This window comes from Myotis myotis, unplaced genomic scaffold, assembly GCF_014108235.1.
Source record: "Myotis myotis isolate mMyoMyo1 unplaced genomic scaffold, mMyoMyo1.p scaffold_m19_p_7, whole genome shotgun sequence".
Classification (NCBI taxonomy): Eukaryota; Metazoa; Chordata; class Mammalia; order Chiroptera; family Vespertilionidae; genus Myotis; species Myotis myotis.
Window position 1 is genome coordinate 55134807 of NW_023416379.1, and position 12864 is coordinate 55147670.

At 34.7% G+C, this 12864-nt stretch overlaps 2 protein-coding genes across 9 annotated transcripts in view; both read left to right on the top strand.

Annotated features, from left to right (window-relative positions):
- Positions 1–5186, top strand: part of LOC118659903 (synaptotagmin binding cytoplasmic RNA interacting protein) — a 33649-nt gene extending 28463 nt beyond the window's left edge. For 4 of the 8 annotated variants that reach the window (XM_036316541.1, XM_036316543.1, XM_036316546.1 and 1 more), the window contains one exon: positions 624–5186. In XM_036316541.1, the coding sequence (XP_036172434.1) occupies positions 624–652 (29 nt within the window). In that variant the 3' untranslated portion in view covers positions 653–5186. The remainder of the gene's footprint in view (positions 1–623) is intronic. The other 4 variants (XM_036316542.1, XM_036316544.1, XM_036316547.1 and 1 more) reach the window with 2 other exon arrangements.
- SNX14 (sorting nexin 14) overlaps positions 627–12864 on the top strand; it is a 104839-nt gene continuing 92601 nt past the window's right edge. The window contains exon 1 of the mRNA XM_036316534.1: positions 627–715. The gene's annotated coding sequence lies outside the window, so the exon portion shown is untranslated. The remainder of the gene's footprint in view (positions 716–12864) is intronic.

A 12864-nucleotide genomic window follows, 5' to 3' on the forward strand; every position in this document is an offset into this window, starting at 1 on the left:
GTCTCAAAAAAATTGCTTGAAAGCTAATGGGAACAATGCCTTAAGGCAGCGATTTTCTACCTTTTCCGTCTCATGGCACAAATTAATTACTAAAATTGTGTAGCACACCAAGAAATATTTTTTGCTGATCTGATGAAAAAATAGGTAAAATTTTGATACATTCACACCAGACAGTTATTCTATTGGCTGTTGCCATTTTTTAATTTGACAATATAAGGGAAAAGGGGGTTAGTGGCCCTGACTGATAGGTATTGTATACTTTAAAAATTCTAGTGGCACACTGGTTGAAAATTGCTGCCTTAAGGTGTTACTTCTGTTAGGTATTTTTTAGCTCGTTTTTTTTTTTAATAAAATCAGTTTGTGAACAAAATGAGGTTTTGAACCTCAATTCAGTCTTCCCCCACCCCACAAGGGGGACAAAAGCAAACCAGAAACCTCAACTCCAAACAAGTGAAAAACAAGCAAAAAAATTAATAGTTATTAAAGGAAACTTTTTGGTTAGACTTTATATTAAGAATTACTTTGTTAAAGCTTCTATTTATTTTTTTAATGTTATCATATGTTTGTACACATTATAAACTTAAAATGATTTATCTAACTGATTCCTTTTGTTACCTGGCTAGCAGGGAAAAGGGGTCGAGGCCGGTCCTGACCTGTTACAATGAAGACTGACTTGCTATGTGGGATTACACCAGAAGCTTGCAGTGGAGTAATGGTAAGGAAATCAAGCAACCTTAAATATCACGGCTGTATAGGAGCATATTCTTTTGCAGAAGACCTTCCTGTGAAGATCATGGAATCAAATACAGGACATTGAACTAATACTTGGACTTTGATATGAATTTCTTTAACAATTTTCTCTGCAGTGCAAGTTATTAAACTAAACCTACTCTATTTTCCAAATGTGTTCCAACAGAAATTCTTCATAACTTCTAGCATGGTATCTTAATAAAGAATAAAGTTCTTCTCTTTAAAAAATCTGCTCTAAGTAGATTTTTCCCCTGTTTTTTTAAATTAAGGATCCCAGCAGTGGTTTTCTAAAATATTCTCTTGAATTTGTGCATTTAAATTTTATTGCAGTGGCATAGTTGAATACCATTGTTGGCATCCTTAAATTTTATTTCTGCTCACCAAGGTTAATCATGATTGTCTTTTTTATAATAATCACTTTTGAATTGTGTTCCGATAAGCAGTTTCAGGTGTAATCATCAGAGCTGGTTAGTCAGGCATTCCAGATAGTGGTTCTTTTCAGAACCTTTTTTAAAAGGGTTGGTTAACTACCTCAGTAGCAGAGGATTGAACTATACCCTGTCTGTACTGTACATAGAAAAATCTTTGTAGATAAAAGCAAGGCTTGTTAAATGATATGAGGGTAAGATTTTAATATACCAAATGTAACATTCTTAATTGCCTTTAGTTTCAGAGGCTTGTAAGACTTCCTCATGACCATCATAACAGGCCTTGCTTTTGTCGTATTTTGTGGCTGAAAAAGCAGCCTTGCTTCTTCAGATATTGTAGTTATTTGGATGTATAATAGTTTAGGAAGATGTTACTTTTGTAAGACATCAGATGTTCAAAAAAGTGCATCCGAACTTGTACTAAATACTGCAGTGTCCCTTTATAAAAAGTCAGACTAAAACTGACAGTTGTACAGAGAAGCCTGACATTTGGATATTTTGAAGTTTTTTCATAAATCATAGAGATTAGTATATGGCTGTAGTTTAGCTTTTTAGGTAAAAGGTATGTTTCATTAGTGCATTTCTTATTGCTGATCACTGCAAAAACGTGAATCAGCTTTCCATTTCTTATGCAGGTCATGATAACTTGTAGACTAGAATACAATCATTTGTGCTATGTTTTTAATTTTCTAAAGCACCTTGATGACAGTGAGTGTTCAGTGGTGAAGCATCCTCTATTGAATCACCCTCAAAAATTTTTTGGCCAAGTCCAAAATTGATAGCTTAAAGTCAAAAGTGAAATTATAGTTTAATTAGGACTTGGTATAAAGAAATCCCTTTTACCTTCCCCAAAGGGATACTGCAGTTTTATCACTACCCAATAGGCACCACAATGAAGACCAGAGCTTATTATACTTAGGGTTTTATACACACCAGTTCCCCCAGTAAATGCAAATTTAACAAAATTTAGACATGTCATATGTTCAAAATGCTCATGACAAACAATCATTTTGCATTCCTGCAAATAAAATTGTTTTATACTGTAAGCTGGAGGCGAGTGTAACTTATTTTTGTAATAAAGTTTTTATTTTTTTTATGTGTCATTAATATAAATGTGTGTTAGTATACAGATATTCTGGTTTAAAAACTTAGAATTGCACACATTTCAGTATGTTTATTTGTACTTACATAATTTTAGAATAGTGGTTGCCAATAGCCTGTATGTTTCACATTAACTGGTTTTTTATGTTATCTTAATAAACCATTTTAGTATGTTGTATGTCAGTTACTGGGTTAGCTGGGACATAGAGTGTAATTTAAAATTTGTCAATAACTATTCATTGGAATATATGTAAATGTGCCTTGCCGGTTATTGAAACTTACCTACAAAATGAGTATGGGGTGACAAAAATTAGTTCCTGGTGCTTAATGAAACTTTCTGCCACTGATTTTATATATTACCCCGTGCTTTTTTAAAGTACATCTCTTTGAAATCTTAGTGTAAGTTTGAGGGCTACACAAAACATTTACATTTCATTTTGACAATATGAGTATAATAGGTTTGTGAAAAGTGGGTAAACTAAATGTAGCCTTCAGTAAAATTGAATCTCAGTGTAATCTTTGGTGCTGGCATTTCCCAGTTCCAAGGAGTTAAATGATCCCATCAAAGAGGTCATTGCCATGCCTATTGGCACTTTACTGTCATATCCTTTCTAAGGGACACTGTCAAGGTGTTTAAGTTAATTCTCAATTATTCATTGGGATTTTAGGACTGGTTTATTTGGCTTAAACAAGAACTGCATTGTCACAGTTGAAAGATGAACATTTTTGTGAGTTCACAAATGTGTTCTTAAAAACATTAAAATGTGGAGCTGTGGGTTTCTAAGACTATTTGCCATTCTTAGTTTGGGGATTTGGGAGGGAAAACTGATATAAAGAAATTGTGAAGAATTGTTGGGTAATGTAAACGGTAGTGATGAAATATATACACACTCAAGTGAAATTAACTTGACAGTGTTCATTTGAATAACTGAATTCAAGCCATTATAATTTTAAAATTAAATATCATTTGCACTGTTCTGATAATGGGTGCAGTTTTTGAGCAATATAATCAGAGCTAAATATGCATGTAGTGATTAGTGATGTGAACAATTAAGTTCTGAGAAGAAATACTAACTGGTATTTTCAAACTTAAATTTCTGTAGTAAAATCAGTATCAAACTTACCAGAAATCAAGGAAAACAGGCAATGCATATAAACATACTTTGGAATGTTGTGTGGCCTATAAAGCAATAATGCAATTTATATGGAATGTCATGGGATATGAGAAATGGAAATGCAAAAATAACTAATCCTTTAGTAAAAATGTCAACATGTTAAAAGGGGAATGTTAACTAATGTAGGTTATTGCTATTTGTGATTTGTTTATGGGTTCTTGGCTTTGACAGCTTCAAAGAATGGACAGATGACAAGTTAAAGAAATTTTGTATATATTGTCAAGGAAGGGTCTTATATCCAAGAGTGAAGTCCCTTCCTTGGGGTGAAAAATGTATCCTTAAATGCATTCTGATTGTTAGAGTTACCTAACCAAAACAGACGCAAGATTTTGTTTCTGCAGACTACTTGGCAATCAAAAGTGATCATAAATTTAATCAGTTTTCAGAAAGTTGCATTGTGAGAAAATTGTATTGAATATATTCTTTATATGGAAGATTTTTGGCCATTGCAACTGAATCAGATGTTAGAGATGAAGGAGAGATTGAGCACAAAAAGAGTGGTTGCACACTTATGATGGCAGTTGTTGCATCATGAGAAATTTACCAATTACTCCAAGTTTGATTTAACAAAATATAAATATTTTCCTTGTGATAAAATATGAAGAACAGAAATGGATTGATGGGGTGATCTGGAGTATTCACTTGTATATAAGATATTTGAAAAGACTTATTTAATATCAGGGTGAACATCATGCTAGTTGGGGCAAAATTGTCAAATTCAGGACAGCTTTTTTGATCAAGTAAAATATCACCAGAAACAGCAGAAGGTCACCTTGTTTTATTACAAAGTAAGTATGACATGTAGTCTATTTTAAGGGGAGAAATGAAAACGCAGAAGGAATTTGTGCATTTAGGGGAGGGAGATAGAGTAAATGATTGCTCAGGTTCCTAAAACTTCAAGAATACCCACATGACCATTTTCTCCCCAGTGATGTATATAAAATTTTTATCTGAGCATAGGAATTCAGTGGTGGGTATAAAATGAATGAACTTAAGTAAATAACATACAATGAACAGACTTCTGGGGATGATGTATAGTACTAATTACTCAGTAATCATACCACTCAATAGGGCATGCCACTACTTTTTCAGATGCTAATTATAAACCAATGTTAAAAGATGTTTTTAACTGTGGGCAAATTAGTAGATAGACATTTTGGTCTGTCACTTTTTAAAGTACTTAAGTTCTATTAGCACCACAGTCTGCCTTCAGTAATACACCTAAAATATTTTTCACGACCAGCAGCATTTAGTTTGGAAAAACAAATCTTTTTTACAAATGCAAAACAGTATTAAAACTATTGCTCTGGTCCAAGATTAGGTTTTTAATGATATTAACAGTAGTCTGATAAACATTTAGAAGTCTGGCATGAGAAACAAAAGCTTGTACCTGATTAGTATTTTTATTTAAAAAATAATAGTTCTGTTAGCTTATTTAAATTCTCTTACATTTATTTATCCATAGAATTTATATTTATTTCATTCCTTTTATTTCCCTGAAAACTGTCTGCAGGCTCTTTGATTTGGATTAGATGTGTGAAGTACTGTCTTTTGCCAAAAACCTCAAATTACTTGTTCTTTTCAACGTAGTGGGTTTGTGCTTGTTTGGAGATCAGTTCAAAAACTATCTGTACTATCTGTACTGCCTCTGATGTTAAGATTTTCTGTATAGCATAAGGAAGCTAGCTCTGACTATATTTTCCTAAGAATAAAGACCTATTTTTGTAGCATGTCTTAGGATCTCCAGGAGTCCAAGAATTATTGTGGGTGTCCTCCATCGTTCTTCATTTAACAGCTTTTAAATAGACACTTGGAATCAGAGCTCACTCATCTTTTTATTATCCATACATTCCAAGTAACTAGCCAATGGTAAAAACAAATTCTCCAAGATTTCTAATTCAAGCACATGGTGGGGATATGTATATAAGTGTTGGTATTCACTTAATTTTAATTGATGAAAATATTCTGTGGTCATGCACGTGAAAGAAGTTCATGGTAATTTCCATGCCCTACTCTGCAGTGTTCTTTCATTGTCTCTGAAGGTTTGGAAATGAGATTTAAGTTGCAAGTAAATCAGGAAATGGGGGGGAACAAATAAATCTATTTAAATGTGGCACATTTAGATGACTGCAAAAGAGATTAGGTAGGTGAACAGTTTAAAATGTGTTTCATAAAGCTAAGTTGGCAAATCAAAGTGGGGAACTTGTAAATACATTTCTTGGGCTGGGGTGGTGGTTGGGGGGGGTTGGCTCATAACTTAGGATTTTCTTCAAGGAGGAAGCAGTAGGGGTATTATTGGCTACTTTAAGACAAAAGTCCTTTTAGTCCTTAGTACAGAGATTAGTTTGTATTTAGGGTTAGTAAAATTTATTCTCGTTAATGAAAACTTGTCATTTTGTAACAGTCACAGTTTTATACTGGAAATATTCACCACGGGCATTTTGTAAACCATTTATGTTGCCTTTCTGGCTCCCTGTGCAGATACCAAATTAGTACTTCTTTCTGGTTGAAATGATGTTGAGTAAGACTCTGGGTTAGGGAGAAGTCCTAATAAACCACTATGGAAGTTAGCATCTTCAGATATTACTGTTTCCTAAAGTGTATTCCTAACAAGCAATAAACTTAGGACAAAGATGAGGGTATTTTAGAGTAATTTACAAGCCTCAGTGGATACCTGATTTTTAATTTGTTTATAAAATGGTTTAAAACAAGTTCTAATCTGAGAGTCTGCTGTCTGTAATGTTAATGAATTGTCATTTCCTCCTGACTTATTAGGCTTTTAACTTGTATTCTGGAAAGCTTCATGTGACAAAATATCAAAATGTTTTGGAGAGTATTTTAGGATGCCCAAGTGAATTGCCATCTCTGTCATTTATGAACTATAGTCAATTTTACTTTTTCAAGGCAAAAGGACAAAGGTTTTGATGTGGATATTAAAGAATATGACTAGAACTTGTTCACAATCGTATAAAATCTGTAGAAAAGAGTTGGAGATTCCAAAATCTGGTCTTCCAAAGTATAGAAATATCCAAAATAACATCACCTCTGGTGTGGCTCTTTTAAAGATGTTAATTTTATTTTTAAATGTATTTTTCACTGATTTCAGAGAGGAAGTGGGAGAGAGAGAGAAACAATGATGAGAGGGAAATCACTGATTGGCTGCCTCCCGCATGTCCCTCCCTGTGGACCGAGCCCACAACCTGGGCATGTGCTCTTGACTGGAATCGAATCTGGGACCCTTCAATCCGCAGGGTGATGGTCTATCCACTGATCCAAACCAGCTAGGGCTAAAGATGTTAATTTTAAATGAAGGAAAATGAATGACATTTATATAACAATTTTTCATTTGAAGTTTAGTGTGTCTTTTTTCTTAATGAATTATAAAATGCCAGCATTGCATCATTTGAATACAAAATTGCCAGACAAGGTGCATCTATTTGTCATGAGTAAAGAAACCTTTGTGGCTTCATTTTTAAGAACGTCTTGGTATTGATGTTGCTTAAATTGGAAGCCTCGGGAATTAGGCCTCTAAAATTGCTCTAACTTATTTTAACATGAAAAGCTAGAAAAGCATATATACTGATTGTGTTTCTCAATATATTTAATATTGGGAATGAGCTTGGAGGAAAATCAGAAATAATGAGCGATACGTCAAAGGTCATCTATAAGAATTGGCAGAATACAATTCTCTGCAGCCCAATGTATATGTAATACAATAGTTTTTGCAGAAACTGTATTCCTAGGAATCTTTAAACATTAAGGAAATGTGCTGTTCCCTCTAGGTACTCCTCACTGCATATTCATTTATAAATTAAAAGTTGATGAAAAAGCCTTTTATTCTAAAATTAAAAGAAATGTTAGTTTAACTCTTGGTTTCCTAAAGATCCATTTAGCATTTAGGACAGCATAAGCAAAGCTAAGGGGCCCAGCTGCAGATTCTGTATTTACTTTAAAAAAAAAAAAAAAAAATATATATATATATATATATATATATATATTTATGTATATATTGCTTATTCCTGCTTAATTCCTTTTTTATCAGTCTATTTAAATTACTGCTTTAAAGCTATTTAATTTCTATTTTGTTTGTTTGCCTTTAAGATTGGAAGCTCTTCATGGCAGGGAAATCTGAATGGTGCTAGGTAGGCATTTAAAAATACTCTTCCAGATATTTTTCAGTTTGGTGGAAATTTAGTTTATTTTCTGAATTAGGCTTAATTGTGGCATGGTCACTTGAAATGGGAATCAAAATTTTAAACCACTTTAATAACATGGAAAGCTTTTAAAAATTAAAGAGCATGAAATGGTCATGTAAGTTAATCTGAAGACCCACATGCAAATTAATGTGTTTTTAAATAGTTTTATTAATTTCCGAGAGAAAGGGAGGAGAGAAACATCAATGATGAGAGAATCATTGGCTGCCTCCTGCACGCCCCCCACTGGGGATCCAGCTCGCAACTCAGGCAATGTGCCCTTGACTGGAATCGAACTCGGGACTTTTCAGTCCATAGGCAGACGTTCTATCCACTGAGCCAAACCGGCTAGGGCTAAATTAATGTTTAAAAAAAAAAATCAATTGTCTTGAAGTTAAAGGGACAATTCTTGAGATTTATACGCAGCTTTATGTTTATTTCTAATTGTAATTAGAATAACCCAGCCCAGCAATTTTTCTTTATGCTGATGTTCAGCTTAATTTCAAGCTGCTGAACAAAACAGTATTGACCTACAAACCCTGTCCATACTCGTTTATTTATGAGGAATGAGTACTTCAATATTGAATTCTTGTTTTGCTGATGAAGAATCTAGTTGGTTTTACGTTCATAAAGTTTGTATAAGGTTCTTTTTGCAGAGCACTCTGGAGAGGATTAAAAAAATGAAGATTAGATAACTATAAGGTCTTGACAGTAGTTATTCCTGAGAATCATACATACTGTAAAGTAGCTAGAGCAATGGTTGCATCCATATGAATAAGCTCGCATGTACCTTTCAGCTGGTAGGTGGTTGAAGTTCAATATCTTGAAAAGGGTGTCTGATTATATAGGGTGTCGCTTCAAAAATGTATATACCTGTTGAATAATTATAAAGACTTTATTAAAATAGATTTCATTTTCAAGTTTGAGCTATCAGCTGTTCAAGTGTGTATACATTTTTTGGGGGACACCCTGTATGTATTAGTTTGAATACTGATGGAAAAAGGTATTATTTATTACATACGCTTAGTTGATCATTTAACTTAATACTTTAAAGGAAATTTAGAAGACCTACTGGAAACGATACAGTACAGGATACAAAAGTCTACTCTGCTTGCACCCTAGTCAGTTCACAGGGGTGATGACTTTTTCCTCCTCTTAATCCTCATTGATTTTATAGAGAGAGGAAGGGAGGGTGAGGAAAACATGTGAGAAAGAAACATTAATTGTCTGATTCTTATGCCCCCGACTGGAAATCAAACCACCAATCAACAACCTTTTTTGGTGTGTGTGTTGATTCTCCATCCAACTGAATCACCCTACTGGGCAGGATAATGACTCAATTCTTACATCTCTTTTGTTTTCATTTAAAAGTTTGTTTTGTGGTAAGAACTTTTTAAAAAAAAATTTTTATTGATTTCAGAGGGGAAGGGAAAGGGAGAGATAGAAGCATCAATGATGAAGGAAAATCATTGATTGGCTGCCTCCTGCATGCCCCCTACTGGGGATCAAGCCCACAACCCTGGGCATATGCCCTTGATGGGAATTGAACCTGGGACCCGACCCTTCAGTCTGCAGGCCGATGCTCTATCACTGAGCCAAATCGGCCAGGGCTTGCATCTCTCTTAATAAATTTAAGCAATATTTACCCCTTGTGAGGAATTTAGCTTAAACTAATTCTTTTCTCCTTTTGTTGAACTTTTAAATTAAATTGGTTAACTTTATTACTCAAACTTCACGTAAGCCTTCACTTATACAGTTTAGTATCTTTTGCTCCTCACTATAAGATGAGGAAGTAGCATACTCAGTACTTTCTGGTCTTTTATTTCCCAGTTCCTGGTAATTCCATCTTTACTTTTCTGCTGTCAGTTTTATGACACTTTGACATATTTTGTCTCTAGACTGAAGATAGCCAAAATGTAACATTTAAAATGGGTGATGTTCTTAGATCCATAGATAATCCTATTTTGACAAGATTCTATGTCCTTTGGAAGGCAAAATTGTAAGACATAAAATGATTTCTTTTAATGTTCATTTGGTTAGATTCATGCCATTGCTAAAATATGAACCATAACTGATTTTTTTCTTCTTGAGTATCTGATTTCTTTTTACTGAGCTCTTCTGGTTATTTAATCATTTTTTAAATACATTTTTTTTTATTTCAGAGAGGAAGGGAGAGAGAGAAATGTCAATGATGAGAGAGTATCATTGATTGGCTGCCCCCTGTATACCCCCTACTGGGAATCGAGTCCGCAACCCAAGCATGTGCCCGCAACCCAAGCATGTGCCCGCAACCCAAGCATGTGCCCCCAACCGGAATCGAACCCGGGGCCCTGCAGGCCACAGTGCAGCGCTCTATCCACTAGCCAAACCAGCTAGGGCTATTTAATCATTTAATGCTCTGTGTATTCTTGTCATTCTAGGATTCTTTTTTTTTTTTCCCATACCATTGCTGGATTCTGTTATTTCTTAGATTTCATAGCTTCCTCTTAGATTTTCTTTTATTCTTGCTGTAGTATATTCTCTGGTAATATTTTCAGAAAGGGTGTATGAATGGTAACAGTCTTGCGTATGGGAAAATAGTTTCGCCCTTGCTCCTTTGTTTGACACTTTGGACATAGGATTCAAACTACAATTTCATTTTCCATTAGAACTTTGGAGTTGTTACTTCATTGTTTTGTAGTGTCCAGTGTTGCTTGTAACCATCTGATTTGAATGCATCTTTTATGTGTAGGTAATCTTTTTTTCTTACATATTAACTTTTTGTTGTTAATTGGTTTTCTAAAGTTTTATGAGATTCTGTACATAGGCATTTTTTTCTTAATTAAAAAAGTTTGTATTGATTTTAGAGAGGAAGGGAGAGGGAGAGAGAGAAACATGAATTGGCTGCCTTCTACATGCCTCCTACTGGGGATTGAGCCCACAACCCACGAGTGTGCCCTGACCCGGAATCCAGCCAGCAACCTTTTAGTGCATGGAACAAGGCTCAACCAACTGAGCCACACTCGCCAGGGCATCTGTGCATACGTTTTTATTTTGCTTTTTAACTTGAAGTCTTAAGGGTTTCTTAATTGCTGAGAATTTTGCTTTTCACCTTAGAGTTTTTTAAAAAAAATTGTTCTTTATTGTTTAAGCTATTACATAAGTCTCCTTTTTCCCCCATTGACCGCTCCCCAGCCATCCCCACCCCCAGCACATGCCCTCACCCCATCCCTCTGTCTGTGTCCATAGGTTATGCTCATATACACGCATACAAGTCCTTTGGTTGATCTCTTACCTCCTCACCCCCTGCCTTCCCTCATAGGGAAGTATTGGACAGTCTGTTCAATACTTCTGTGACTCTGCCTCTATTTTTGTTCATCAGTTTATGTTGTTCATTATATTCCACAAATGAGTGAGGTCATGTAATATTTATCTTTCTCTGACTGGCTTATTTCACTTAGCATAATGCTAAGTTGCAATTTCCAGTTGCGTCCATGCTGTTGCAAATGGTAAGAATTCCTTCTTTTCACTTGGGTTATAACTGGGCCTGTCCACTGAGGTGACTTAAGTTCTCTGTGTGAGAAGAACATGAGGACTAACAGGCTTTATATTAGTTAGCTTCCTTAGGAGCAGACAGGCAAGCCGGCTATCCCTTCCAATGCCAGAAAGGGCAGGCCCAACTGACTCCTGGTAGGTTATTTGGTTTGAGCTTGGGGGTGTGGGGGGCCTTAACCCTGAAATTGTTTTTACAGCCCTCAGTCACTGAAATTTTTTTCCATCTCACTTTTATAAGCCAGAGGTCTTGGCTTTTGCTTCCCACTCATCCCTCCCATGAAAAATGGCTCCTATTCCATGTAGCCTTGTGAGTGCAAAAGTAATATGAGCCTCAGTTTCATCTTTTCTAACTAAATTGTGTAAATAATAAAAAAGTGCTAGTTTTTAAACAGAACTGGGTAAAATACAACAATATGGTGTACATTATCTTGGATTTATTAGAAGAAACTACCTTAATCTGTATTATTACTTCCATGTCATGCCTCATTTAAAATAAATGGTCTAGGAAAAGTTTGTATATAAATTTTACTTGAAAAGAGTATAGCACCTGATATGCTATGAGTATATAGAAGACATTTTGTGACTAATGATGGGAATTTTGTTTAGACATTTAATGCAGACACCCTTGACTGTGCAAAGCAGATTATTCTAAAAGGCCTTTTTGGGAATGGCACTATAGGTTTTGTTTTAGCATACAGTTTCTGCACATTAAAAAAGAAGAAACCATTAGGCATTATTTTGTTTTTTCTATTTCCATTTAATACAGCTACCTTCATGTATGCTATTTCCCAGTAATGAGACTACATTCCTGATTTTTAGCGGGATCTCTCAAATCTACCTCCTATAGATTTGATGTTCTGGGATTGATGAGAATCCATGGTAATCTATTTGTGGAATATATTCTTAATACTCTTGTGTCAGATTCCCCTTAATTTGGTGATTAGGATGTTTTAATCCTTAAAAAAAACTTACAAGTATGGTATTTCAAAAAAATTAGATTATTTTGCCTATTAAGGACCTCTTCAGGTACCAAAACATTAGTTTATAATTAGGTTCTGTGATAATGAATATTTATTAGCTGACATCAAGGAAGAAATGATTTTCAAGGTTTTTGGTATCAAAAATCTTGGGTAAATTTTTTTTTTTTTGGTCAGGACACAGACAAAGGCAAACTGAAGCGGAAAATAAAACTTATTAATTAGTATACTGAGACCCATTCAATTAAAATTGATGGACATCAGTCATGCTAATCTCTTGTATTAATAGAGTTTTCCCATTCTAGGAAGGCTCTGGTGTATGATGTAGCCTTTATGTAAATATAGATGTATTCATTCACTTTATATAAATTTTATATAAGTATAGGTCACAAAAAATACTGTATGTGCATTGAGACAGCCTCAAAATTTCAATGACAGATCAGTGAGGTTCAACCTTTTTCATCTCTTGGCACACGCAAACTAATCACTAAAATTCTGTGGCACACTAAAAGACATTTTTTGCTGATCTGACAATAGGTATTTTTTAAAATAAATATTTTTTATTGATTTTAGAGAAGAAGGGAGGGGGAGAGAGAAACATCAATGATGAGAGAATCTGACTGGCTGCCTCCTGCACGCCCCCTACTGGGGATTGAGCCCGTAATGAGCATGTGCCCTTTACCAGAATCGAACCTGGGACCCTTCA